The sequence below is a fragment of the Ailuropoda melanoleuca genome, chromosome 19, assembly GCF_002007445.2.
Source record: "Ailuropoda melanoleuca isolate Jingjing chromosome 19, ASM200744v2, whole genome shotgun sequence".
Lineage (NCBI taxonomy): Eukaryota > Metazoa > Chordata > Mammalia > Carnivora > Ursidae > Ailuropoda > Ailuropoda melanoleuca.
In genome coordinates this window covers 8,775,279-8,803,061 of record NC_048236.1, presented here as the reverse complement: position 1 = coordinate 8,803,061, position 27,783 = coordinate 8,775,279, and the positions used below count along the sequence as shown (strand labels likewise).

The 27,783-nt window shown below is 45.4% G+C and overlaps 1 protein-coding gene across 1 annotated transcript; it reads right to left on the bottom strand.

The window, feature by feature from the left end:
* Positions 1-27,370, bottom strand: TFAP2B (transcription factor AP-2 beta). The gene is made up of 7 exons (XM_002915421.4): positions 27,094-27,370; positions 20,549-21,007; positions 15,674-15,734; positions 7,878-8,097; positions 6,138-6,256; positions 3,816-3,957; positions 1-903 (listed from the first exon to the last, which is right to left on the bottom strand). The coding sequence occupies exons 1-7, from the start codon at positions 27,172-27,174 to the stop codon at positions 603-605; spliced, it is 1,383 nt and encodes a 460-aa protein (XP_002915467.1). The 5' UTR covers positions 27,175-27,370; the 3' UTR covers positions 1-602.
* Between the last annotated feature and the right edge of the window lie 413 nt (positions 27,371-27,783).

Sequence of the window (27,783 nt, the reverse complement as noted above, 5' to 3'; positions counted from 1 at the left end):
GGGGACTGAAACACAACGCAAAGGGGCTAACCACACTCATTTTCATCCCAGAAAATTCCCGTGACAGCTTGAGGGAGGGAGGGCAACGTAGAAAAGGGTGGCTGGGAGAGGGGTGAGGTGAGGTGGAAGGGTGGGGACTGCAAGAGAGTTTTCTAAAAAAATATTAAAAATTAAAAAGTTCGTGCGTCTCAGTCAACCAACTCTCAAAGCACTGACACCAACAATGTTTCTCCGATTTTCTTCCAATAAGTTAGCGTTTTCTCATGTTTAGTCTTATGTTTATTTTCCAAAGGGGGAAAATCATGGTTTTCTTTTATTATCAGTATTACTAAGCTCGAAAGAACCGAAGTGGAAAATCCGGACGTTTGTCTCCAAGTGTATCTTGAGATAGACACTGAGAACCGATACTGTTGCTCCGTTGTACGCCTCAGTTTTTTTTAAAGTTATTTAGCTCTTTTTTTAAAATTTGATTGTATGTGTATTCTACCTAATATAATTCTTCCAAAGCCAATCCAACATTTTAAAGCTAAAATTAAATTTTTTTCTGTTTTCCTTTTGTATTTAAAACATTTTTCTTTTTCTTTTTTTTTTTTTTTAATTTTTCATTTCCTGTGTTTCTCCTCCTTGTCGCCAGTTTTACTACCTGGGCCTTCCCCAGACGTGTGCCTGTTAGTGGTGGTGTTGTTCAAGAACATCTTGTCCATGCCTTTGAGCGCCTCGGTGAGATAGTTCTGCAGTGCCGTGAGCGCAGCGCAAATGGCTGGGGCGCCGAAGCCGTGCGTGATGAGGCTGAAGTGCGTGAGGCAGCTCTGGATCCCCGGCTCCAGGATGGGGCTAGGCCTGCTGTTCCCGATTGGCGTCCGGTCCTGCGCCAGCAGATCCGTAAATTCTTTACAGAGTTGCCTGCAAAGAGGTGGGAGAGGAATAAAAAAAAATCACTCTCAGCGTCGTTGTCATTGGCATTAGAAAGGAGACGCTCACACAAGCCCAGAGGCGCCCGGTCACCATAGAGCCGGAGAGCGAGGCTAATGTGGACGATTCCGCTCTGTTTCCCTTCCCGGCGCTCTCCCTTCTGGAGCAGCTGGGACTAGAAGGAAAGCGGGGGTGGGGAAGTTATGCACCCCTTCTATCCCAAAGCCTTGCCTTTTTTCTCAAATACAGTCTTTCCCCCTTTATCCCAGGGCCGCTTAGACTCTGCTTGGGAAATCCGCTAGGCTTTAGCGTTTGGTTTTGAATATTCAGTAATTTTTGGCTTTTACCTGGCAGTTTTTGTAAAAACCCTTTCCCCCTTCTCTCCTCTGCCTTTCTAACCTTTTGGTGATCAGGCTCAAAAAGCCCTGAAAGATTTAGGCCCCTGAGCCACAAGCCTGTCTCTGACACAGAAGCAGATTGCGGAGACTTGCATGGCCCAGGGCAAGCAACTGTTTATTCCAGGAGAGAATGCTGATTCCATTCAAAGCAAAAATCTGTTTACCTGCAGTATTTAGGAAGGAAGGTATATTTTCCCCCTTTTCCCCTTTCTTTTAAGCAGAGGCTACTGAAAATCTTTGTAGAACAGGACTGTTGTCAATATAAAAGGATTCCTACATTGTTTAAATAAAACCTACAGGTAGATGGTTAAGACACTGGGGAGGGTAGATTTTTATTTGTTGAAGGTTTTTATTTCCTCAAGGCAACTACAATTTAGAGGAATCTCTCAGCCTTAGAAATACTGTGTGCCTAACTATGAATTGAGCTTATTTGAGAAATTTTTAATATAGGAGGTGGACAAGAGGGTTAATATAGGAGGGTTTTAGCCCGGAAGGTCCAATGGCTTGGCTCTGCTACCAGCCAGAGGAATGGCATCCCAAAGGCCATAGCCTTTTACAGACTGGCAGACTTCTGGCAGTCTGCTTCCACTGGTGGAGGGAGGGGTGGTGGTAAGAAAGAAAAACTACAAAATTCCAGTCCCAGCCTGCCCACCCCCCCCCATGGCCTGACACTTGGGGACACGTGGGGCCTGGACAACAGGTAAACAAGGCAGGTACCTAGAGGCCATATGAGTGATGCTGGGGCATCCTTGGCCAGGGGTATTACTCCCAGGAAGAGTAATGGCTGAGCAAGACAAAGAATACCTCCCCCACCCCCACCTGCAGCAGGTGAAAGGGTTTTGGTTTTAATGTTGGTAGGCAGAGAATCCTAACAGGCATCCTCTCTCTGCCCTCTGTTCTACTGGTTTCTCCATTCGAAATGCACACATACATCCTTAACAACCAGGAAGAGATAGGTAACCCTTCTATCTAAATAGGGCAGTTCTTAGGCCAGGGGTACCTTGGAATCACCTGCAGGGCTCAAAAGCACACATCCATGCCTCTGCCCCCATGATTCCAATTCAGGGAGCTTGGGGCTAGACCCACAAATAAAAATCTTGGAAAAGCTCCACAGATGATTCTGATACCCCAGGTTAAGAAGTGGTGACCTAAGTGAAGTCCCAGGGTTTCAAGAGGTGATGGGGTGGGGGAAATTACAAGCATTCCTTAGGGAAATGACAGTGCTTGTGGAATCCTATTACCTAATTTATACAATTTAGTTTTATTTTTTCCCCAAAGTACATTTACTCTTTTATAAAGCGCCAACACGTCCCCCACCACCAGACATCGAGGCAAGGGGCAAAGGGCAACAGATCTATTACATTGCTAGCTGGTGTATCAGAAGGAAACCTTCCAAAAAGAGGACGGGTGCCAGGTTTTGATCGTTGGAAGAGATGGTTAAAGTCTTTCCTTAAGTTTGTACTCATTACCAAAGTGCCAAAAAGGAAATTCTGAACTGGGGAGAACAAATGCTTAGAGTCAAACATTCTAAATCTTCAAAGCCCAAAGCAGGGTCTGTAAGCAATTAAAGTTCTGGGACATTAATATTTTTTGACCCTGCGGAAAGGGGCAATCAAATTCCAATCACGTCTCAAAAACATCTGGACAAATTTGAGCAAATGATTTTTCAGCCTTCCATATATTTCTTTAAATTACGCTGTCAACGGAACAAACCGCGTCCTCCAGCACTAAATAAATGAGCGCCGCTGTTTGGGCCGAGCCTGCAAGAGAAACGTGCGGGTGCACGCAGCGCCGCCCACTGCAGGCCTGAGCCGGCCATAAAACACCAACAATATGACACCGAAGCCAAAGACAGGAGTAAATCAAATAAATAGAAAACCCACTGTAAAAGTTCAAATGAGCTCTAGACCTAAATTTAGCCAGAGATTTACTATTTTCCCCTCTGGAGTTGTAGTAAATTTTACGTCTGTGGAAGATGCCAAACAGCAACGTTGGAAAGAGAATAATTAGAACTGCGGGTAGAGATGGGTACACGTGGGTGACATATAGACACCCCGAGCGTGCATATGACAGGGAGATGTGAAATCAGGCAGAAATGTGCACCTAGGGATCCAGAGAAGAACTGGAACAAGGACCAACCCAGAAAAAGTCTGCCTGGTGTCCCCAGGGTTGGGGATAAGAACTGTAAAAAGCCTGGATTCATATTAATAAAGCCACTCTCCCCCAGAAGCTTAGTAATAAGGGAGACCAAAAGAAACCCAAAGCCCATAGTCAACTTGGGTGGGGAGAGGGGAGGAGAGAGAGAAGGGCAGCGGGGTGGAGCTGGGAAGGCTCCTAGCCCCCAATCCACAGGCTGCAAAAGCTACTTCCACCACTGAGCTGCTTCCCTGCTCCACAAATGAGGTCTGCATTGCCGTTCCCCAACACTTCCTCCCCAAGCGGGGTAATGTGGTGACTCAGAAGGGTAGGAGTCTGGGAGGAGGGCTGAGGGTCTGGGACACTCACTTGGTAGCCAGCAGCATATTCTTTCGGGAGTGCAGGTCACTGGGGTCGGTGTGCTGCCGGTTCAAATACTCAGAAACAGCTTTAGCAGGAAACTCCGTTTCACAGATATACCCAAAATCTCGAGCTAAGTGAACAGCTTCCCCTGAAAAGACAGCAGCAGAGGTAATCATCAGCACCTAGTCTCTAATCATCCCAGGACAAGAGATCCTTCCTGGTCAACTGTTGTTATTTACAGAAGAGGCCAGCTGTTGGGGGCAAAAGCAAAGGTAGGACTGATGCCCAAATAAAAATGATTCTCAGGCCATAAAGTTGATGGAAGAAACTTTGCTCCTGCTGCTCTTTGCAGCCTCTCCCTGATGATCCTTTTAACCAAGTCCTAACTAGACATCCCCTGAATAGCTTTGGGCCTCCTACATTCCATGTTTTCTCTTAAAGGAAAGACAGGCAGATATGTTCAGGAGCCACCTTATAATTGCACCTAGACAGGTGGCTGGATATTCAAGCCAAATTTCCTGCCCCCTTTTAAAAGCACCTGTTATACCTGCTTTAACTAAAATTTAAAAGTATTCCTATCTTTTGTATTATCTTTTGTATCTTCCTATAACTGCACTAGGAAGAACACCTCTTATTAATAACTAATATATACAAACATAATTCCATGTGTGTACATGTCCACATATATTAAAGAACATATGTAAAACTTCTATGTTTCTGTCCAGCAATGAAATATTTATTCTTTGTCAATTCCCTGATAGGTTCAGGTTTCTCCTAGAGGTTCCTGTCATCATCTTCCTACTTAAGGACTTTCTACTGCACAAGATGACACAGCAGCTATAGAAAGCCTGGACATCCGAGAGATTCCTCAGCTTATGCGGAAGCCCCTTTCAAACAAAGCATTATTACCCTTTAATGCACAGCCTTAGGTGTTCAAGGGAAGATACCAAACATGAAACATGCATTATCCCATCGCTACGTTATTTTTAAGGAGCATGTTACTTTTAATCATCATTATTGTAGTAACAACAAAAGACTTCAGGCATGATGTTTACAATGATCCAGATCCATAAGACTGAAAACTGTCAAACGAATACTGGAATTTCAGTAGTTTTCCTGTTTTGTCCCTTCTCCACCCAAATTCATGTTTTGGATAGAGATTACCTTGACTGCTTTTACAAAATAAGGACAGTGATACTAGCAATTCCCTGAATGGCAAAAAGTAACACCCCCCCAACCCCCCCACCCCTGGGGCTGAGAGTCAACTGCTAATAAGTGTCATCAGGAAATTTGTTGACTGCTGCCCCTGGAGGGTAAGTTTGGGCCAGGCAACTTTGCCTTAAAGATGGCAAAGTGCAATGACTATAAATGTGATGACTTTATGGTTGCTGCTTGCATATTCTAAGATTTCTTCCAAAAACCAATTCCCCACAGGAGTGTCATAATATCACTTCCATAAAAATAGAAGAAAAAACCAAGACCAACATGTTAGACTCTAGAGAAAATTCTACAACTTCCTTCATTAGGACCATCTGGCTGTATTTCCTATCCCTTCCCCATCCCACAAATTAACTGCAGATCCTCTTGTTCTCAACTGTGTAGCAGATCCTGTTTATTACATACCGTAAATATCATCCCCAACTCCAAAATGATGAGCAAATTAGAATATGCTTGTTATAATTATGGGCCTTTAATTCACAATTGATGAATCTACAGTGAAGACCATACGTGACTCCCCTCCTTGTTTGCTCAACACCATCCTCGACCCCATTTTCTCCTAGGCCTCACGGGCTTCACTAAACCATATTTCATTAATAAGTCATCCCAGGTAATCAGCAGGAGATAGGGCCCTGGGAGTGGCATGAGTTTTAAAATAACCATAGGGGTCATAATGAAATACTAGTTTCATAAACTGACAATGTACTTTCTACTGCCTACGATTCAGAGGTAGAACCCGGGAAGGAGAGGGATATGGACTGTATTGCTGCTTCCAGAATTACTCTTGCAAGAGTTCATACAGAGGGTGTTTTCACACACTGTGTACTGCACCTGGTGGCAGAAGTGACCCCTGCACTGCCTTAGAGTCTGGACCTGAGAACTCTTCAGAGCTTAGGGACCTTCGCACATGTCCCTTGGCCTCTCTACAATTGCCAGCTCCCTCTAAGTAAAAGGACCTTTGAACTTCTCTCAGGCGGCCGCTTGACATCCAACTCATAAGGGCACAACAATCGCAGTGATTTCCAGTTAATCATGAAACGTGTAAAATGTCAGCCTTCAGCCAACGGTTAAACTCAGCCACTTCGTGAAATGGCCACACGTCTTGCTTACCTTCCACCAGGGAGGTGAGTAACGTGACATTTGCTGCTTTGCGCCTGCCCGCGGGTAAATTCAAACCGATTTTTTCTAGCCTTTCTCGCAAAGATCTCCCCCCATTTTTCGATTTGGCTCTGAAATTGCAAGAATTAACATTCTGATTAACCTCAGAGTGTTCCTGAAACAAAGTTTAGACTTAGCAATCTAAAGCCCAGTGGAGCTTGAAGAGGTTTTAACTTGAGGTTAGCACATTTTCCCCCTTTCCTTTTGGTTATTTGCTGATAGTTTGCTGAGGTTTGCTTAATTTCTGCAATACAGAGCATAAAAAAATTGAGTCGTTTTCTTTTTTTTTTATCTCGTGAGAAAAAAATGATACCAGATGGGAATAATTAGGGTGTAGGTTATGGGTCCAGAAAAGGTAGAAGTTGCACATGCAACACACAAGCTCTTTCCTTGTAATGGAGCCAGTTAGGTGAACAGAAACTGGGCAAGCACAACCTTGCTGAAAAGAGAGAGAGAACTGGGTGGCTCAGAGAGAAGGCACTAACTAGCTGAAACAGGTGGGGTTTTCGAGGAAGGAAGGGGTCAAGAGTTGCTATAAAATGGAGTTGGGTTAAAAGGGGAAGGAAGACTGAAACATGAAACCAACATGATGATGGTAATCGCAGTAACAGTTAAACTAACACTTTAGGGAGTTTAGTTATGCGATAAGCACTGTATATTGATTATCTCACTTAATCTCACAGCAAGTTTTATACACACACGCTCAATGCCCAGGGGTTATTGAAAGAAACTTTCACACTCCAGGGCTCAAAAGACTCACTTCAGGAGAGCAGAGCAAGAGGATTCAAAATAAGAAAAACCCATGAGTCACACCCTTACTTCCTCCCAAACTCTCCCTGTATGTGCCAAATTGTGGGCAAAAATACAAGAAAAAATCCAGTTACTCTGTCCTCTCTTGTGGTACTGTTCACACAGCCACTTTTAGGAAAGAAAGGGACTTTCAACTCCCCAAAGAGGCTAACTTGAGAAGTTCATCTCCTACAGTGTCACCTTCATATCAGAGACACTACCAAAGTGTCCTCCGTCCAGGCATTGGCAGAGATTCTGGGGGAAGGCTTTAAATCTTAAGATAAAAGCTATCTCTTCCTCATTTTCCACAAGGAGTCTATGGAATGTCTTCTTCCCATATTAAGGAACACTTGAATGACCCCAAGAAATAACTACTACTATTTCATTGCTGTTATTGGTGGTGTTCTTGCTGAAGACAGGCGGTCGCAAGTCTAGCACGGAATTTTTCAAACTGTAGGGAGCAACGCTTTGGTGGGTAGTCGCCAATTTCGTCGACTGCCAACCATATTTTAAACCAAAACAGAAATATTACAGTACATTACTGGCACAAAGTAGGTTACTCCAGGAAACGTCTGTTTCAGTTTCACTCAGGCTAGAGAATGCCCTCGAAGTGTCCCCAGGATAGGAAGGAGTCAGGCGCCAGGGACAGGGCAGGGAAAAGGGAGCTTCCCGGCGCCCCCAACAGCGGGACAGCGAGGCGGCGCGTGCTTGCGGCGCGTGGGTCCCAGGGCGGCGGCGTCTGAGCGCGCGGCCCCCAGCACGTGGCGGCCGTGGCTCCCCGCACGCGCAGCGCAGAGGCCGCGCTCTGGACGCCCGGTTGCTAGGCAACTGCGTCCGGCTATCTGTTGGTTTCCGGGAGAGCCCTCTTCCTTCACCCCGTAATAACTGGTTTGGGGGTTTTACCTTCTGAGGACGCCGCCGAGGAGAGACGCATTGAGGCATTCGGGGGGCGAAAGCCGTCTCTGAACTTCCCCCACAGTTACTTTGTACTTTGAAGTGGAACTGAGCAGAGACAAACGGCCCGGGACCGAGCAAAATACCTCGCCGGTGTTGACGGACATGCCTCCCAGGAAGCCATCTTTATTCATCATCAGAGAAGTCACAGATTTGGGAGGAACCGGAACTAGAGAGAAAAAAAATATGCCATAAAGGTGACCGGGTTTCGATCCTGGTGACCGGCTGACAGAATGTGTCGGTGCGTGCGCAGGGGCGAGGCCACAGGACAGGCGCCAAGTGGAAAGCTGGAGGAGGAAGTGTTTGTTCCAGTGGGGCTGCGGTGCGTTCAGAGCACTGTGTACAAACAAACGGAAAAGCCATCACTCCTCTGGAAACTTACTCCATGTGTGTAGACCTATGAGTGTCGCTTGCCACAGTCCCGCTCACTATACAAATCAAGAAAACACGCAGCCTAGAGTTTGGATTGCACTGTGAAACCCAGCAAATCCTATTCCATCATGTGCTCGCTTGTGACCTGAGACATCTCAGTGAGCCTCTCTGAATCTTAGATTCCTCATCTGTCTCCTGAAGATAGTAATCACATTTGGTGCTGAAGCCTGAAAGTGATTATACAATCGATGATATAAAATGGTAATGCCAGTGTTCTTTATGGGAACCCCTCTCTCCTTTCCTATTGGACCCAAATCTGTGGTCATCGCTGGAGAGCACTGGAGGGTGGGCCCTATCAGAGACACTGTGCTCAAGAACAGCCAAGTAATACCATTAAGCTTGGGTTCAAAGAAGCCGTTCATTTCTCTAAAGTGGATCTCATTCTTTGCTACATCATAACGATACATTCATTTAAAATGAACCCAAATGCTCCTCTCCAGTGAAAGCAATTCCACAGTGACATGAATTTTGTTTACAAATTAACTAAAGCACCACCGGCTGGCGATTGTTTGGAGCAGTTATGATTTACAACAGGTGCCCTGATCAATCAACCAATCACTCTAATTCATGTGAGCGGAGGTCTTGCCTTGCCCCAGTTGTTTCATTTCGGCAAGTAATTGATAACAAACCGCACTCAAGGTATGTTTTATGCAGAAGTTAATAAGAGCTGACAGCTGGTTGCCACTGCTACCCAGGCGCATTCAGTCTCTCCAGCCTGTATTTCTGTTTAATTGTGTTTCAGTGTCATCTGCACCTCAGGAAGAGGCGGGGCTCAGTAGAACCAGAAGGTTGGGAATGAGGAACAATGACTGGTCAACCTCCCAATTTGCTGGCAGTCTTACTCCCTGGGAGTTCTACACTGCTGAAGCCCATTTTCTTTCTGCAGGCTCTAGAAGCCACAGGGCAGGTGACTTTTCCTGACTTGCCTTACACCTTAGCTTCTTCCAGTGGGATATGAAGCCCCCAAATCTTCAAACAGCATTTGTTGATCACCAGTCCGGGGGATTTATTGAAACATGCATCTGGCATGAAAAAGGAGTTTTCAGTTTCTCCTCTTTAATAAATACAATATATCATCCTATAATCTTGATAGGGGAAAGATATGCTCTTTCCACCATCTAGAGCCTAGAGCATTATCAAACAAGTTGCATAACCTCTCTTGTATAGAACAGACTAACCAACACTGAGTGTTTTTGTAACAGCTTATTCTCTCTGCTTCAGATTCTGGCATTCAGACCTCCATGATTGCTTAGAGGCTGATGAAAGCCAGGTAGGTCCCAAATTTCTTATTAATTAGGGATTGCATTTGGCCCTTTACAAACACCTTCTGTAAAAGGATTTTCCTAGGAGAATGGATGGGAGTCCTGGAGCATTCCCTTTTGCTACTCCTTAGTAGACATTTAAGTATTTCTGGATCTGTCTACCGAGTCCAAAGCTTTGTCTCAGGGCAGGTGAATGATGTTATGTAACAGAGTGGATCTTCTGCACTGCTGTGGCGGTGGTGGGAACCACAGAGGGTGCTTTCTTCTTTGACTCCCCTCATCATGTTCTTATCAGGGAAGATGCTTCCCATTTGAGAATGAACCAATGAAAAGTCAAAGTGTGAGTATGAATTAAATTTGAATAAAATATGGAGTTAAAGTTATTTAAAAGACAGTGATTTGGGTGGGAACACCCTGTCATGTAATTCCCTTACACAACATCCACATCTATTTTGATCTGTCTTATTCGTAATACTCTCAGTTTTCATATTTCAGATTCATATTCAGAACTCTAAGCAAGAAATTAATGATCATGGGAATTAGCATCAGATACCCTTGGAGAAACTTTTCCCCAAAATATAGATGATAGCTTTTTGTAATTTTAACGTGGTGAGAACTATAGAAATTAATTGCACAAAAATCTCATCTTCGACACTCAGCAATGTTTTTATATTTAATACTTAAATTTTATATTTAATACTATTAAATATTCTTTATTAAGAATATTTTAACAACAAAAACCCCACTAAGCTGAAAATAGTAAGTTCAGTTCCTATTTCTCATATCGGACAACCAAATATCTCTTTAGGATTATAATTTATCTGCTTCTCAGAGTCCCAGTTGCCAAATCTCTCGAAAAGCCAGGCCTTTAGAGACACTTTATAACCTGCCCTCTAATTTCACTATTGTTAATTGCCTGATTTACCTGACAAGAGCCATTTCCTATGGGGAATGTATATTGTTCCCTCCCCTGGGCTGTACCTTTCCGCAAATGCATTATCAACTAAACATCACCAGTCCAGTTAGCTTCTGTCAGCACACTGCTGTCTTCTTTTGTTGTTGTTGTTTCCCCCCCAAAGATGCAAACTATTTGAACAGACACGCTTCAGGTTATATTACTATTTTCTTAATTTAAGTATAAATTGTTTTCCTACCCTCTACCCTCTCATCATCAGGTTCTAACCCTCTCCTACTCTGGCCTTAAACCTGGTATCTTAGACTAGACCCTACCTATTTCTTATCCTAACTTTCCTTAAAATCCCTAGCACTGTTATCTACCTTCCCCTCCACTCTCACACCTGCTTAGCTCAGCTGATTAACCCCATATTTTATTCTCTTTGTCTTTTCCCTTCTGCTTTCCTCCAGCTTATCAATAAACCCAGAGAGCAACAGGGCCCGGTTGATTTGTTAGTAATTATGAGCACACTGTTCCTGCTCATGGAACCCAGAGATGACTAAGATAGGTTTAAAGCGACAGCAGGAAATGGTAAGGAAATGGAGCATAGCAAAACTCAGCGTGAAGCTTTCAGTTCTTTACATGTTTACAATTTTCTGTGCATACATTAAAACCGTTTTTTTTTTCCTATTCAATTCTCAGTTGCTTATCATGACCAACTTCTGGATGTAACATTCACAAAACTTGCTCCCCTCTTTTTTTCTTGCATTATTTTGGGGAGAAGAAAAAAGGTTTAAAACCGATCAGTATTTCATTACAGTGACTGGAGTTTTATTTAAGAGAGAGGAAAGAAGACTGATTAAAGAAAATATTATTCATTAGTGGACTACAGAGAGCCAAAGTGTTAATAAACGAGCTCTTAATCTGTATTCTTTAAACCTAAGTATAAAATCGGAGCCTTGAGATCTTTGTGTTTGACTGCAAACAGACTCTCTGTGGCTCTGATCTGCTGGTGAGCAGGAAGGGAAGAAATGAACCCATTTAATAGATTCAAGGGTAAGTCCCTCTGAAAGATACTGGGACTTAAATATGTAAGCTACACCAGGAAGCCACCAAGAGGTTGAACAGTGCTTGAAATAACTACTTCTCACCAGCAGAGCACCCCCTTCCTTTATACTTGCATTGTTTCTCATCTACCTGAGGGCTAAATATTATTTCACATGGATATACAGCACATCTATAAATGTGAGCACCAAAACCCTGGAAAGAAAAATAAAAGGATTCTCTCCCTCTCTCTCTCTCTCTTACACACACACACACACACACACACACACACACGCAAAGCTGGAATATAAAGAACTACAAACATCCAGGGTTAGGATCCTTTAGGGGCAATGTCTAAGAGTCTGGAAACTGAATTGGGTCCCATCACTTACTCTGTGTGTGGGACCTTGAGAAAGTCATTTATCTTCTCTCTGTCTCAGTTTTCTCACTGGGAGTGGGGGTGGGAGCTGGAGAAGAGTGTCTAACCTTTCCAACTTTGAAATTCTGTGAACTCTGATTACTCCCTGGGTGGCTGGAATGTATCTCAGAGTCTCGAGTTGAATAAATACCTATTGGGATTCAAGTCAGCCCTGGAAATGTGAACCTCTTCCTTTGTGGGGAAATTCATACCCTTTCAGAGGCTATGACAGACTCTTGGTGCTTTTTACCTTCTAGGTCAGCAGGAAGAATCCCAACATTGTAATTGAAATTGGCAATTTCTTCATAGCCACCCCCCCCGCCCCAAAGAAAATCCACACTAATCAAAGTGTTTATATGGGGAAGGGGCCAGAACTAACGGGGGAAAAAAGTGGGAGAGAACTGAGGTTGAACTGAAACTAAACAAACAGGATATCCCTAAGACCAATGAAAATGCCCCACAGTCACATTTGAACCTTGGACTCCAGCCACGCTAGCCTTTCCAAGAAATCCCAGCATATTTTCTGCTCTCTAAGGTGTCAAACCGATTGCATATTAGCCTCTGATTGCACCAAAAACCTTTTCTTAGAGCCTAGGTGAGCCCCTTTTTTAGTTAGGCTATAGGATGGTGGCAGTGATCATTTATATTAGTTGGGCACCAACCCACCCCCTCCCCAGCTCAGATTCCTAATCTTAATGGAACTGAGAGTTTAGAATGATTTTTTAATGTCTCGTTGGATTTTTAGACTGTTAATGTACCGAATCCTTCTCATTATTACTTTATTGATTGCTCATTGACCAGCCCCCTTCAAATCGTATTAACCACCCTCTGCCGGTTTAGATTAGGAGAGTTTAAAAAGCACCTTTCATTACTCCCTCCACTCCTGCCTTGGAGTTGAGACTCTGCATCTTAATGGGAGCTCTAATGGGGCAGCTAAGAGGAGAGGGGCCACGGTCCCTGCCGATTGCATTAATAGCTCAAAGGGGGCCAATACAGAAAATTAGCCGTAAACGAGCTCTGGAGATCTTCAAATGAAAGAGCCATTTATCACGCTGGCTACCTTCACTCCACTCGTTTGCTCTCTCTACTGGGAACAACTCATTTCCTCTTAACTAAATTACTTCAGAAATGTCAGCTAAGCCCAGATAGCAAACATAACAAGAGAGCTAGCCTATAATCTATGGGGTGATATCAACACGGGTGAAAAATTGGACTGGTTAAATTTTAGGAGGGAGTCCTTCCATAATTAGAGAAAGAGGCATAGAGACATATATCCTTTATGCCCAAGTCTTCTGGCTTCAGTATACGTAATGGCAGAGACATCCGAACCTGGATCAGTGGCTGCACTTTTATTAATGAGGTAGACACTTTAAAATCTCTCTACAAAAAATAAAAATTAAAAAAATCTCTCTAAAAGCCCATTAGAAAATAAATTAAGCAACCAAGTCCCTTGCCAGTTGTTGAAATTTAGAAAATTTAGTTCAGAAACTTTCTCACCTCCTTTTTAATGAAATTAATCTCTGGGAGATATCCCTTATAAGGGGAGGGGTGGGGACAAAGATGAGAGACCAGAGGGTCAGGAAGGAGCAAGTGAATCCATACCTTCATTTTAAGTGGTTCATAATTATCTAGAACAGTAAATCAACCACTTATTCCTATTTTGCCCATGACTCTCTAAAGATAAACATATATTAGGATCTTTTCTTCATGTAATAAAGCAAATCCCTGAAACATTAAATAATGGAGTTAACCTAACACTTCGTATTCATACTTCACCCCCAAATCAATAAAGTGACTGGGGTGCCACTTAGTTGTTTAAAGCTGCACAATTTTAAAAACGGCTTTCAGAGCCAGAAAAAGTACTCTGTGTTTTCAAAACAGAGCCAGCAACTTTAGTCAATACTCCCCTTTTCTTATTACTGGAGATACCCTTCCACATAGATAATGACATTTCGCTGACAAACATATACAAGCCCTGAAACCAAAGCATCCCACATCTAAGAATATTTTCAGCTCCGTTTTGTTAGGCAAGCTAAATTCCAAATATTTTTATTGGCCTGTCTATTAATAACATTTCTGATTGGTCATCTGTTGGGCATGCCCCATTGACAGCCCAAATGTTGTTTCTAGGATACAGAGCCCTGAGATAAGGGGTTCTAGCCTTCCCTGAAAAGGGAGGGGGGACTGAAACAAAAAAGCCAATGGAGAAGTGCCTCCCCACCCTCCTCTAGTCACCCCCATCAACCAGCAATCAACCAAAAGAGAAGACCCCAGAGAAAATGGTGAAAGTGAGCTGTCAGCACAGTTGCAAATCAAAGCACCAAGCCTGGGTGTCTGAGCGAAACCAAAAGCTGGCATTAAAAACTGAAATGATACTATCTAAAGAAGAGAGGGAAAGATGTTTGGGGCAACACTTAAATAGTTTTGCCCCAAATCTTACTATTCTTCTTCAGGATATTACATTCCAAAGCCAGATGGCATTATTCCAAGTACAGCTCCCCCCCTCCCACCCTTCAACTCGCAAAGCCACTTTTTCTGTCTTTGTAAAAGAAGATAATTTAGCATACCTCACCCTATTTGGAATTCTGACTTCACGACCCTTCTACTGTAACGGCTTGACTTTGGGTTACTTTCCAAAGCACTTTTTCTTTAATTGTTTTTGTGAGTGTCATGTGGCTCAAATTAATCATAAATGACTGAAGCTAGGGATTGTTGACACCAAATATAAGGACAGGCCTTTTCCAGAATCGATAAGAAAGGGTTACAGTAGTTAAAATTGTATTTCCAAATACCAGTTCTTTCGATAATTAAAGATTGCACTGTTTACACATTCAGGCTCCTAAATTGGTGGCATGTGAGTGACATTCGGGCCTTTCGGCAGCCACACTAATCGCCAGGCATTCTCTCAGTGACTGTCAGAAGAGAGGGGGAAAAATTAAGCAGCTGCAATACACCCGAAATGAGTTATTGTAATTACATTTAATTAGTTTAATTAGTTAATTATTTTGCTTACAGCTGTACAAGAGACTGCAAACATTTGTTAATATCACATGCCCTTTAACAGTATGGGGTGATTCCACAGTCACACTAAATCATGAATGCATATGTAGAAAGATTGAGAAATGTGCATAGGCTGTCTCAACTTCTTAGGATGTGCATATTTAGCAACACATTTGGCACAATTTTTAAAAAAATAATAAGAAACAACTCATAAAACACAGAGAACTAGAAACAGAATTACCACACACACACACACACACACACACACACACACAAATCAAATACAAAAACAAAAAGAGGAACTATCTCAACAACTTAGGGTTTAGCTCAGCAAACTCCAGTTATCAATGAAATAATTATAGCACATTTTTGAAAGCAGTGTTTCCTAGTCAGTTTCATACATGATGGTAGTTCAATTATTTAATATATATCTAGAATTGCTACTAAAAGTACCATGAGAAAAATGTCAACAGTCTCTGTCCCTTTGTCTCTTATCTGGGTTTCTGCCTTTGGTTGCCCCCACCTCCAAATTTCCTTCTTCCCCACATGCCTTTTTCATCTAGAGAGCCCCTATCCTATGATTGTAAACAAACATTTCTGTCTTATAAAATAACCAATTCCCCCAAAGTGAAAACTCATAAAGACATGACTGCACAGGAAAACTTTGCTTACTTTTGGGAGGAATAATCCATACCTTTTTTTATGACAGACTGGTCCAATAGATTCATGCCGCTGTTATTGGCATCTTCAACTGACTGTGAATATAAAAACATCACTATTCAAATTGACTGGATATTAAAGAATTGCACACATAAATCATGTCACTCCAAACTGGAGTTTCTGTTATTTCCATTTATATTAATTCACAAAGGGAGGTTTTATTATTATCATTATTACCTCCAAATCAACATAGAAATGAAATTCACCCAAATTATAAATTCTTCCAATGGAAGCAGAGGAAAAAGGAAACTGTGAGAGACATCTGGGATGCAGTATTGGTTTAGTTATTATATTAAACATAGATGTTACACAGACGTATAAAGTTTTATATTATTTGTTCTTATGAATTGTGAAAATTTGGCAATAGCTGAAAGATTTTCACCAATATTAGTAAGAATAATTTCTGTTTTCAATTCGATCCCAGCGCATCTTAACCCTAGAGTCATTTTACAAATACATAATAGTTTACATTATGGGATTTTAATTAAAGTCTGAGCAATTTGGAATGGAATGCAAACAGCAACACATAGGAACACGTTTGCAAGCTGGCAGGACTGCACACCCGTGCAGTCCATACACGTCCTTGTGTGCTCTGAATTTCTCGCTGCATGATAATCCCTGAGAAGAACCTGCACAATTTGCTGCCCCTCCCTATCCTGCTGCTGCTACTTCCCAGCAAAGAAGCACACCTGTTAGGATGGCAGTAGCTACAGACCCACAGATACAGAGACTCAGATCCCCCCAGTCAGCAGACAGGTAATGGCAAAGAGCATTCAGCTTCTGTGCCACAGTCTTATCCTAAAGAAGGAAAGTTTCAACCCTGGGTGTTGGCAGCACTTCTGAGGGGAAATGGTGTTGGAATGAGTTTCTTACTGTCAGGATGTACAGAACAGAGTTCTGGTTGTGCATCCCAGAGCATCCAAAAGCACTGTATTCCCTCCCCACCCCCCACTGAAAAATAAATGCTAGGTCTTTCTGAAATGTACTGCTGCTTTCCCTGATTCTTAGAAACCCAAGTTTGGACCAATTTGTCACCCACTCTACAGAGAAGTAAAAAGCAAAGGGCTTGAGAGCGAGGTGGTGTTTTCACAGCACCTTCCACCCACTCACACTGCGTCCCCAGACAGGGCGTGTGCTCATCACAAGGAAGAGACCGTCTACCCCAAACAAGCAGCACGTTAGAAATGAGATGATCTAATCATGAAGGGAGCATGTTAATTTGTTTCTTTTCGTTTTTAATAGTCACTCTTTGGTTGTCGGAAAGGTGAGGAAAATTGTTATTCTCCCTAAGAACCGTTTTTCCATGTTGCAACATGCCATGTACACATTAAGAAATAGTAAATGCTTCTTTGAAAAATACTTCATACAACTTGCTCGAAACTCCTCAGGAGACCCCACCACGCACGCACACGAGCGCACGCACACACACACACACACACACACACACGAGTCACGCCTTGCTATGCTCACGTGTCTACAACGCGAGGTGTCCACTCAAGAAACAATCGCCTGTGTCTGTGGGCGGGCAGGCCGGGGATCTCAGGGGCCAGGACCCGGGCGCCCCCATACCTCACCCTCACGTCGATACGTAAATATGTATATACGCCTCATCAGCGACGTGGGGTAGTTGTGGTAGTTAATGAGAAGGCTCTTGTCTGATTTTCTATCTAATTACGGCCGCCTGCTGGGTTTTTGTACAGGATATTCACGCAGCATGCTGGCGCTTAATCGTCACAGGGAGGATCGTAAAGATTTAATTAGGACTGCATGCGGAAGCGCAGAAAAACAACTCAGACTCGTAATTACTAGACTTCTTTAGTTAAAAGTGATACCAGGGGTTGCTTGAAGACACTAGGGTGTGTTTGAGTGTGTGTGTGTGTGTGTGTGTGTGGTGGATTTGACAACATCCTTCTATGTTTATACTCAGGGATAGTAGAGGTGAGAGAGACTAGAGAGCAAAGATTGGGAGAAGAGGTGTTCACGACAACTAACTTCAAACTACGTGTCATCTCACTCCATCTCTCTTTCTGATGCTGCTTCTCTGAGTTTTTAACACTGCACCCCCCCCAACACACATACACACAATGGGTGAAATGTAGCACACCCAGAACCCAAACAGCGATTTGCTGGTTTAATAGCCCCTGTGAGTAAATTGAAATAGAAATTGACAGGGTTTTATAGTTTCATTTAAAAAATATTAGAAGCATTTGGTTAATTAGCTCCCCTCCTTCTCTTCTCTCACGGTCGGGGCGGTGGCCCTCCCGCGTGTGTGTCTGGGTCACCCCACATACCCCCATACCAACCCTCGGCCAGGTGAGTAGCCCTCGCTATGAGGCCTACCGGCCCAGCAGCGCCCTGGGGATCTGTCCGCTCCGCAGCTGGGGGGCGGGGAGGGGGGTAAGGATCCGGAACACAAAATAGGTTCTTGAGATCGAATAAGTGACTGAGGTCCAGGCCGAGGCACTCTCTGGTCCCTTCTTAAAGACTGGTCCGGCGTAGCCAACCCAATCCGTAGCTGCAGGAAACGGTCAGAGCCCGACAGGCTGGTGTAACTTCAGCTTCCCCCACCTCGCCCCCGTGCGCTCCAGATCCCTAACTCAGAAGTGGATCTGCCGGGATGGGGCAGATAGGGACAGACTCTGCACTGAGGCTCTGGTCCTAAGTACATCTCCCCTGTCTTTCTTTGTCACCTGCCCCGTGTCGCGCCAAGCACACCCAGGCCTCCGGGAGATCGGTCATCTCCGCGGAAGCAGAGATCATCCCCGTTGCCTGGGATGGGCGTGAGGTGTCTCCCCCCAACCCCCTGCGCTGAGGGTCGTCCAGATGAAGTCCCGCGAGCCACCCCACCTCGCCAGAGGAGCGGCTGCGAAGCTTCTGGGGGAGGAACAGGGCAGAGGTGTGTGGGCGGGGAGCATGCGTGGGCCGGGGCCTGCACCTTCTCTCTGGGCTCTTTGCACCTCGCGGTCCGTGTTCCGACGCAACAACTCAGCCTGCCGCGCGACGCTTTGACGAGGCTGTTCTCCGCAATACTCACTGAACAGGTCCTGTTCTCTCGCGTCCTTTGCATGTGGCCAAACACTCAAAACCGCTCACAATTACGTCTTTAAAAACTAAACTAAACCTAAACTAAACTGAAACCAAAGAAATCTATTCTCTCTTTTGAGAGAATTCCTGGGTTCAGTTGACTGAGTCACTCTCGGCCTGCAGGGTGGTGGTGACGCGGCCAGTGTGTTGGCATTGCCAACAGCAGTGGTGATGAGTTGATCCACTTTCATTATCTAGAACTTTGAGCGTGCTCAGAAAGGTTAATTTAAGAACTGACGTCCCCTCCAACACACACATTGCCCCAATACATTTTTTAAAAAGCTATTAAATATTTCCTTCTTGTATCGTATTCTGAAAGGAGCAATCCCTCCAGACAGGGATAATCAAGCTTGATTAAACCAACAAAACTATCATTCTTATTACTACGGGTAAATCCAGCCACAAATCAGGTGATTCCAGCATTTTTGGAAATAATAAATAACTGAATTTCCTCTAAAACAATAAACCATCATAGACTACACACAGCATTTTATGCTGTCACCACATTTTAACTGTTCAAAATACATTTTTTTTCAAGTAAGGTAAAAAAAGAAGGACTCAAGTACTCTTTTTTCTTCCCCATTTCATTTTTCTTTGCTTTAGAGGTATGTCTAAAATGATGCATTATATACACAACTATGCCAATGAGACTGAAGTGTCAAATACCTTTCAACCATATTTATCTTTTCTGCAGACTATTTAAATTAGGGAGCAAAAGGAGACCTGCTCAGAATCACCCAGACAGTTTTTAGAAATCATTTCTTTGATGTTTCTTTGTTTAGTTTAACCAAGTATTCTCAACCAAATCAGGCTCTATTGTGTAGGTTGCAGATGGGTTAGGGAGTGGGGGGGGGGAAGTGTTTTGAGCCTTTTGTTTTAAGAAACAAACACGTGATGCCTCTTTAACTGGGATAGTGGCTTTGGGGAGAGGAGAGTATTAACGGAGGGGGAGGACTGAGGAGGGATGTGGAGAATATTGCTCCACAGTCATTTAATGGATCAAAAGGTGAAAACAATCTCTAAAATGGTATGTGTCCTCTTGGACTCCCAAGCAGAATTATAGCTTTCTGGGTCTCTCCCCACAATTATTCCATTTCTCAGGAGATGACTCTGGAACTCACTTATCTTGAAATAAGGGCTCAGCAGCTTTTGAGACATTCAGAGTAGGACCTGGTTTGGACAATCATAGCACATGTTTTTCTTCCCATGTGCATTGTCAAGCTTAACATCTAGCAGGAACCTCTGGAGTCCAAAAGGACCCTGCACTTTTCTGCTTAAGCTCCAGGCTCTAGGCAGCCCAGTCTTTCATCTGCCTTGTCAGGAGGCTAGGCCCATTAGGGGACATGCATGGGGAGTGGGTTGGGAAGGGTACCCTTGCTTGCTAGCACAAAGTACAAGAGAACAGGAAGTAGCTAAGGCAAAACCTAAATAAATAAATAAATAAATAAATAAATAAATAAATAAATCTAGCCTTAATTCTGATGATTCTAAACTACCAACACACACACATGTATATTTTTCTCCTTCATGATTTCATTTCTAGTAGTTCCAGCTTTCGTAATTGGATCTCCAGAAATCGCCACTACACAGCCATACATGTATGACACAGAAACAGATACATGTGGTGTCCAGCTATTCCTGTTCTAAAGATGGAAACTACCTCCCCCAAAGGATACAGAGCTGCCCCTCCCCCACCCCTCCCATCTCCCGGGGCATTCACTATTTATTTATTTATTGTCCTTTTCATTTGTTTGTTTGTGGTTACCTGGACGTCTTCCATTCCGGGATGGCCGAGGCCGTGCAGCGAGAGGCTGTCACCCATGCCCGCGTCCAGGCCGTGGTGCGCCGAATGCAGCAGCACGTCAGGCCGGCGGACCGAGTGGTAGTCCCTCCGGGGGTCGAGGCCCGAGAGCTGGGGCAAGGCTGCCCGAGGCTGGGGCAGGAGAGAGCCGGCTTCCGAACCCACTTCTTGCCGCTGCCGTTGCCCCCAGGGATGCTGCTGGGGCTGGTGCAGTGGGTTCAGGGAGTAGGGGTCGTTGACGTGGGAGTAGGGATCCTGGCTCTGATGGTAGGGGAGCGGCTGGTAGGGAGGCGGGAAGTAGGGCGGCTGGAAGTCTGACGACGGGGTGTGGGACAGCGGCGGGGCGCTGGAGTAAGGTCCTTGGGATACCGAGCCCAGCTGGGAGAGCCTGGAGCTGTGGCTCGGGACGCCATCGTGCCGGTCCTGGGAGCGGAGAGAAGGAGAGAGAGAGAAACAGAGTGACAGAGAGAGACAGAGAGAGCAAGAGAGAGAGGGAGAGAGAAAGAAAGAAAGAAAAAAAAATACAAGCGACTAATGGAGAAGCCCAGCTTCCGTATATTCTTCCCAGGACGTGGGAAGCAAGAGTCTGAAACTTATACTCCCAAGTTGACTCAGAGGGCACATGATTTCAGCAATTCCAAACGCCAGGCTTTCGGGGGGAAATGGGAGAATCACCACCCACTTAACCAACATCTGAGCCTTGTGTTGGGAGTGCATATCGGGCAAAGGGGGTGAGGGTAAAGTAACTATGTACGGGGAGAGATTCTAAATTCCCTAGTTAAAAATATAGGAGGCTTACACAGAGTAGTTCCTCTTCTGGGTGTTTTAAACTATTTTTGCTAACTCAGAGGTCCAAAGCATGACAAATATAACTTCATACTTTGCTAGTGCTGTTCCTCCTTTTCAAAACCAACTTCTGCCTTCACTGGCAGCGCAGCCAGCTGACCAAGAGCTCCCCACAAAACCCGATAATTCCAGGAGCTCTGAGGAATCTGCCTGATCTGAGTTCCCAGTCACCCCTCCCTCCCCAAGAGGAATTAAATCATTTAAACAGTGTTTGATTGAAATGAATCTCATCTGAAATCACATCCTGAACCCACGTTAAATTAAGTTGAATTGTGGTCTCAAGGAGTTATTTCTAAGGTTGCTTTTCTGTATCTAATGCTATTATACTCCAGGTGTGAAAATGAAGGACCTGGGGTTGGGAGGGAAGAGCAAGAAAAAGCCCAGACAACTTACTGTTGGTTCTATCTGGAGTGGCAAACTAAGTGGATGGAGAAGGGGGAGGTGTGTGTGAGAGGAGTGTTTAAGTTTCTCCCTCTCCTCTGTGGAAATGCCTTAAAGTCCCTATGGTTCTTTTTTTGGAGAAAATAGTCACCTAAATTTCCAAACTGCAATGGCAAATAAAAAGTTTTTCTCTGCGGCCTCCCCCCTCCCCAGCTGACTCATGGAGCTCAGACGGAGAACACACAATGCAGAGAGAAGCAGCTGCAGCCTCGTCCAATTATGGTGCTAAATTACCAAGCCAAAGGCGCTCAGAGGAAGACAGAGACAGAGAGAGTGAGACATACTCAACAGAGACGGCGAGACAGAGAGACAGTGAGAGGAGGGAGCATGCAATTCTGGTACAACGTGAATCCAAACTCACCATGGATGAATAGGTGTGGACTAACATCTGGAAAAAAAAGCCTGGTTACTGCTCAAAATCAAGCAATGATTTAAAAAAAAAAAATCAAGGAGTCCAGCAGAGAAACGAGCTGGACACAGGAGCCGAGCTTGAGGGGTTTCCAGGACAAGCCATCAAAAAAAAAAAAAAAAAACACAACAAAACCCCCCCCCACCACCCCCAAACAAGATTGGCGATGCCTGTCACACACAGACAGAGCTGTTCATCGGTCTCTTGCTGTCTTTTTGGCCTCTTTTCTTCTGCCGCTCTTCGGGGCTCCAGATGCAGTCCTCTTCCACCCAAAGCTGGGCTCAGACTGCTCGGGCGCCCCTTCCTCCCTCCGCTTGCCTACACCGCCTCATAATAATTGATATTCATGACTATTAATATTACACGAGTACTTTAAAGGGAGAATGGAGGACAAATGGAGCGTGAAGCAGCAGCGAGCGCAGAGCTCCCCTACTATTGTAAATGACGTTCATTCAGTGGAGAATTACTAGATGTAATCAGACGAGGGGGCTGGCAAAGGCAGACTGGGGAAAAAGTTTAGCAGGAAAGAGGCAGAACTTCAATTAACTGAGCCGGGGACACGCGTAAAGCAGCCCCTGCTCCTTTGGACAAGGCAGTGAAGGAGAGCCTCGCTGGGGGCTTGGACAGAACGTAGGTGTCCTTGTTCCTGGAGAGGGACTTTCCTAATGGGAAGAACTGATCGCCTTAGGTGCTTTGTGTGCAGATGAAAAAACAAAATAAAAAGGCCTTGCCTCATATTTGGAAAGGAGAGAAAAGTAAACCGGTGGGCCTGGTGGTTTACAGGGACGTTTAGAGACTTGCATTGAATACTGGAGATTATGCTTACTTATTAAAGGACAGAGGCGAGATGGGGGCTTTTCATTCCTTGTGCAGCCTTTCCCTCCTTATACTGCTTATTACAATCTGTGATTTTTACCTCAATTTAAAATATATGCAATCAATCTTCAAGTACACTAAACTTATCCTTTCCAGGCAAAGCCAGGGGCAACAGAAAACCTTTTTGGATGTTTCAGGAACCCGTTCTACTGGCCTGACTGCCATTTCTGTTAAAGTTCAACCTTCCTCCCGACTTAAAAAGGTTCCTTCCACAAGGCTGCGGGTTCTCCTATATTTTTGAGCAGAAATTTAGGCAAATAGGGATACCTGCAATATTCTCTCTCCTCTCCCTCCTCTCCCTCCCTCCCTCTCTCTCTCTCTCTCTCTCACCCCTCTCCCGTCTTCCTCTTCCCCCCCCTCCCATTTTATTCTCCTCTCTCTACCCCTCTTCCACTCCACCCCTCCCTCTTCCTCTCTCCCTCCGTCCTTTCTGCTCTCCCTCCCTCCTTTCCCTTTCAGCCAGTTTACTTTTCTTAAGCAAAGAACAAGTTTTATCCTGCTTACTTTTGGGAACCCACTGAAATCCCTCTATGTATATTCCGAGCAATTTACACACCGTGCCCCCGTCTCCGCCCGTGTCATGCCCACTTCGGGCGCTCACATTCTTTAGGATAGTTCTAGAGACTTCGACTTTACCATTATCCTGCCTGTTAAAGAAAGAAAAGGAGGCCGAACCGAAACAAACCCCACCAGGCGGAGGCGCGGCTCTTCGTTACAGTCAATACACAGCCACAAAGAAGAGAGGAAACCCCTACTCATCATTCCGCAGAAAGACGACTGCCGATCTCTCTTTCTCTCTCTGTCTCTATGTCTCTGTCTCTCTCCTACACACACACGCGCGCACACCCCAAAATTAGGATTCCGGGCTGGCCGGAGCTGGGGGCACTGGGCTGCTTGCGGGACGCGGCGGCGGGGCCTCGGAGCCCCGGTCCGCCCGCTAAGACTGGGCCGGGCGGCGTCAGTCGGAGCTTACGGGCCGCTTCTGTGCGCGGCCCATTATCCGCAAGGCGGCTCCCTGCCGGGCTTCCCGGAGTCGTCCCGGAGCGGAGGGGTCGCCTTTTCTCCCCCACTGGTTTGGGGGAGCCTCTGTGCGTCCCACCGCGACCGTTTGGTACGACCGATCGAGCGCTCTTGGCGCTCCTCGCCCAGCACTTTGCTTCCCGTCCTCCCTCCTCTTCGCCAACTTTTCCGCTTTACAGTCTCCGTCGCCCGGCTCGCCAGCTTCGACCTTCCCCCTGCCTTAGCTGTGCGGCGCCTTTCCTCGACGCTTTTCTCTCTGTCCTCCCTCCCTCGACGTCTCCTGCAGCCTTNGCCTGTCACACACAGACAGAGCTGTTCATCGGTCTCTTGCTGTCTTTTTGGCCTCTTTTCTTCTGCCGCTCTTCGGGGCTCCAGATGCAGTCCTCTTCCACCCAAAGCTGGGCTCAGACTGCTCGGGCGCCCCTTCCTCCCTCCGCTTGCCTACACCGCCTCATAATAATTGATATTCATGACTATTAATATTACACGAGTACTTTAAAGGGAGAATGGAGGACAAATGGAGCGTGAAGCAGCAGCGAGCGCAGAGCTCCCCTACTATTGTAAATGACGTTCATTCAGTGGAGAATTACTAGATGTAATCAGACGAGGGGGCTGGCAAAGGCAGACTGGGGAAAAAGTTTAGCAGGAAAGAGGCAGAACTTCAATTAACTGAGCCGGGGACACGCGTAAAGCAGCCCCTGCTCCTTTGGACAAGGCAGTGAAGGAGAGCCTCGCTGGGGGCTTGGACAGAACGTAGGTGTCCTTGTTCCTGGAGAGGGACTTTCCTAATGGGAAGAACTGATCGCCTTAGGTGCTTTGTGTGCAGATGAAAAAACAAAATAAAAAGGCCTTGCCTCATATTTGGAAAGGAGAGAAAAGTAAACCGGTGGGCCTGGTGGTTTACAGGGACGTTTAGAGACTTGCATTGAATACTGGAGATTATGCTTACTTATTAAAGGACAGAGGCGAGATGGGGGCTTTTCATTCCTTGTGCAGCCTTTCCCTCCTTATACTGCTTATTACAATCTGTGATTTTTACCTCAATTTAAAATATATGCAATCAATCTTCAAGTACACTAAACTTATCCTTTCCAGGCAAAGCCAGGGGCAACAGAAAACCTTTTTGGATGTTTCAGGAACCCGTTCTACTGGCCTGACTGCCATTTCTGTTAAAGTTCAACCTTCCTCCCGACTTAAAAAGGTTCCTTCCACAAGGCTGCGGGTTCTCCTATATTTTTGAGCAGAAATTTAGGCAAATAGGGATACCTGCAATATTCTCTCTCCTCTCCCTCCTCTCCCTCCCTCCCTCTCTCTCTCTCTCTCTCTCTCACCCCTCTCCCGTCTTCCTCTTCCCCCCCCTCCCATTTTATTCTCCTCTCTCTACCCCTCTTCCACTCCACCCCTCCCTCTTCCTCTCTCCCTCCGTCCTTTCTGCTCTCCCTCCCTCCTTTCCCTTTCAGCCAGTTTACTTTTCTTAAGCAAAGAACAAGTTTTATCCTGCTTACTTTTGGGAACCCACTGAAATCCCTCTATGTATATTCCGAGCAATTTACACACCGTGCCCCCGTCTCCGCCCGTGTCATGCCCACTTCGGGCGCTCACATTCTTTAGGATAGTTCTAGAGACTTCGACTTTACCATTATCCTGCCTGTTAAAGAAAGAAAAGGAGGCCGAACCGAAACAAACCCCACCAGGCGGAGGCGCGGCTCTTCGTTACAGTCAATACACAGCCACAAAGAAGAGAGGAAACCCCTACTCATCATTCCGCAGAAAGACGACTGCCGATCTCTCTTTCTCTCTCTGTCTCTATGTCTCTGTCTCTCTCCTACACACACACGCGCGCACACCCCAAAATTAGGATTCCGGGCTGGCCGGAGCTGGGGGCACTGGGCTGCTTGCGGGACGCGGCGGCGGGGCCTCGGAGCCCCGGTCCGCCCGCTAAGACTGGGCCGGGCGGCGTCAGTCGGAGCTTACGGGCCGCTTCTGTGCGCGGCCCATTATCCGCAAGGCGGCTCCCTGCCGGGCTTCCCGGAGTCGTCCCGGAGCGGAGGGGTCGCCTTTTCTCCCCCACTGGTTTGGGGGAGCCTCTGTGCGTCCCACCGCGACCGTTTGGTACGACCGATCGAGCGCTCTTGGCGCTCCTCGCCCAGCACTTTGCTTCCCGTCCTCCCTCCTCTTCGCCAACTTTTCCGCTTTACAGTCTCCGTCGCCCGGCTCGCCAGCTTCGACCTTCCCCCTGCCTTAGCTGTGCGGCGCCTTTCCTCGACGCTTTTCTCTCTGTCCTCCCTCCCTCGACGTCTCCTGCAGCCTTCGCTTCCCTCTTTCCCTGGCACCTAAGTCCGGGTCTGCGAGGCCATTCTGCTCCGAGCGAAGTTCCGTGGGCCTCCGCCGCCGTCCCCTCCCCGTCCCGCCGCGTGCCCCGCCCGGACGCCCGCCTCGCCCGCGAGACTTGGATCCGGTTGTTATTGATTGCAGAAATATTATTGAAAATAAAAATTAAAAGCCCGAGTCTGTTACGAATGAGGCTTGAAAATCTAATTCTATTCCATACTTAGAACGAGGAGAGCCTCTGCCTTTATCAGTCTCTATTTTCTCTGCCCACATTCAGTAGCCTCACATTCCCCATCAGAACCTTAAGGGGGGGGGCAAGGAAGAACGAAAGAAAAATAAAAGAAAGAGAGAGAGAGAGAGAGAGAGAAATCTCCTAACTTAAAGTAGCCAGATTTCAACCTTAAAGTTCTTTTTCCGAATAGCGAAGTCTCCCCCCAGCCAGCTTTTCTAAAAGTTAGAGAAAGCTGAGAAAACCGGCCGGAAATCTACGACTAAATAGCTGAAAAATATCTATCAGTTGGGGTGTCAAGAAGCTCAAATTCTCTATCTGCGAAGCTCTAAGATGCATCTGGGGGTGTCGGCTCACCTCATAGATATCTTCGTACTTGACATTCTCCACAAGCTTCCAGAGCATGATGGCAGCCTGGTCTCTAGGAGGTGAGTGCATTCATGTGAGGAGCAGATGTCTGGCTTCTCAGGACTCCGCTGTCTGTAATGATCCATCTATAATTGGAAATGGGGGATACACACCAAATCCGACGCTCCTCTCCCATCGCAACTTATATCTGTTGTCTCAAACAATAGGCTGGAGAAGTAAGCCTCAGCAGAGAGAAAAACATTAACACACACACAGGAGTTAGATGCAACCCACAGACATATATATTATAAAAATCATAAACACGTATTTACACCCAGACACCCACATTGAGTTATATAAGCACCCCTGGGTCACACAGAGTCTACAGGCTCTAAACATGCATTTAAAGGAGAGATAGTCGTTCAGTGTGATTAATATAAATATACACATTTAAAAACCTCTATATGGAAAATGATGAATCATTGTAGCCACTGACTAAAGTCTTTACAATTCATAATGAGAAACCAGGGGGCCAACAGTCCCCCATTTTCTATGTAGATTTTAAAAGGGGGACCATTACTGAGATTTTTAGACACAAAAGCTCTTATTCATGTGTGTTCAGCAGGAAAGTATTTTGAAAGCTAGATTTGGGGATTTTTTAGGGCAATCTCTCTGTATTTGTTGTCTACAAACTTTTTT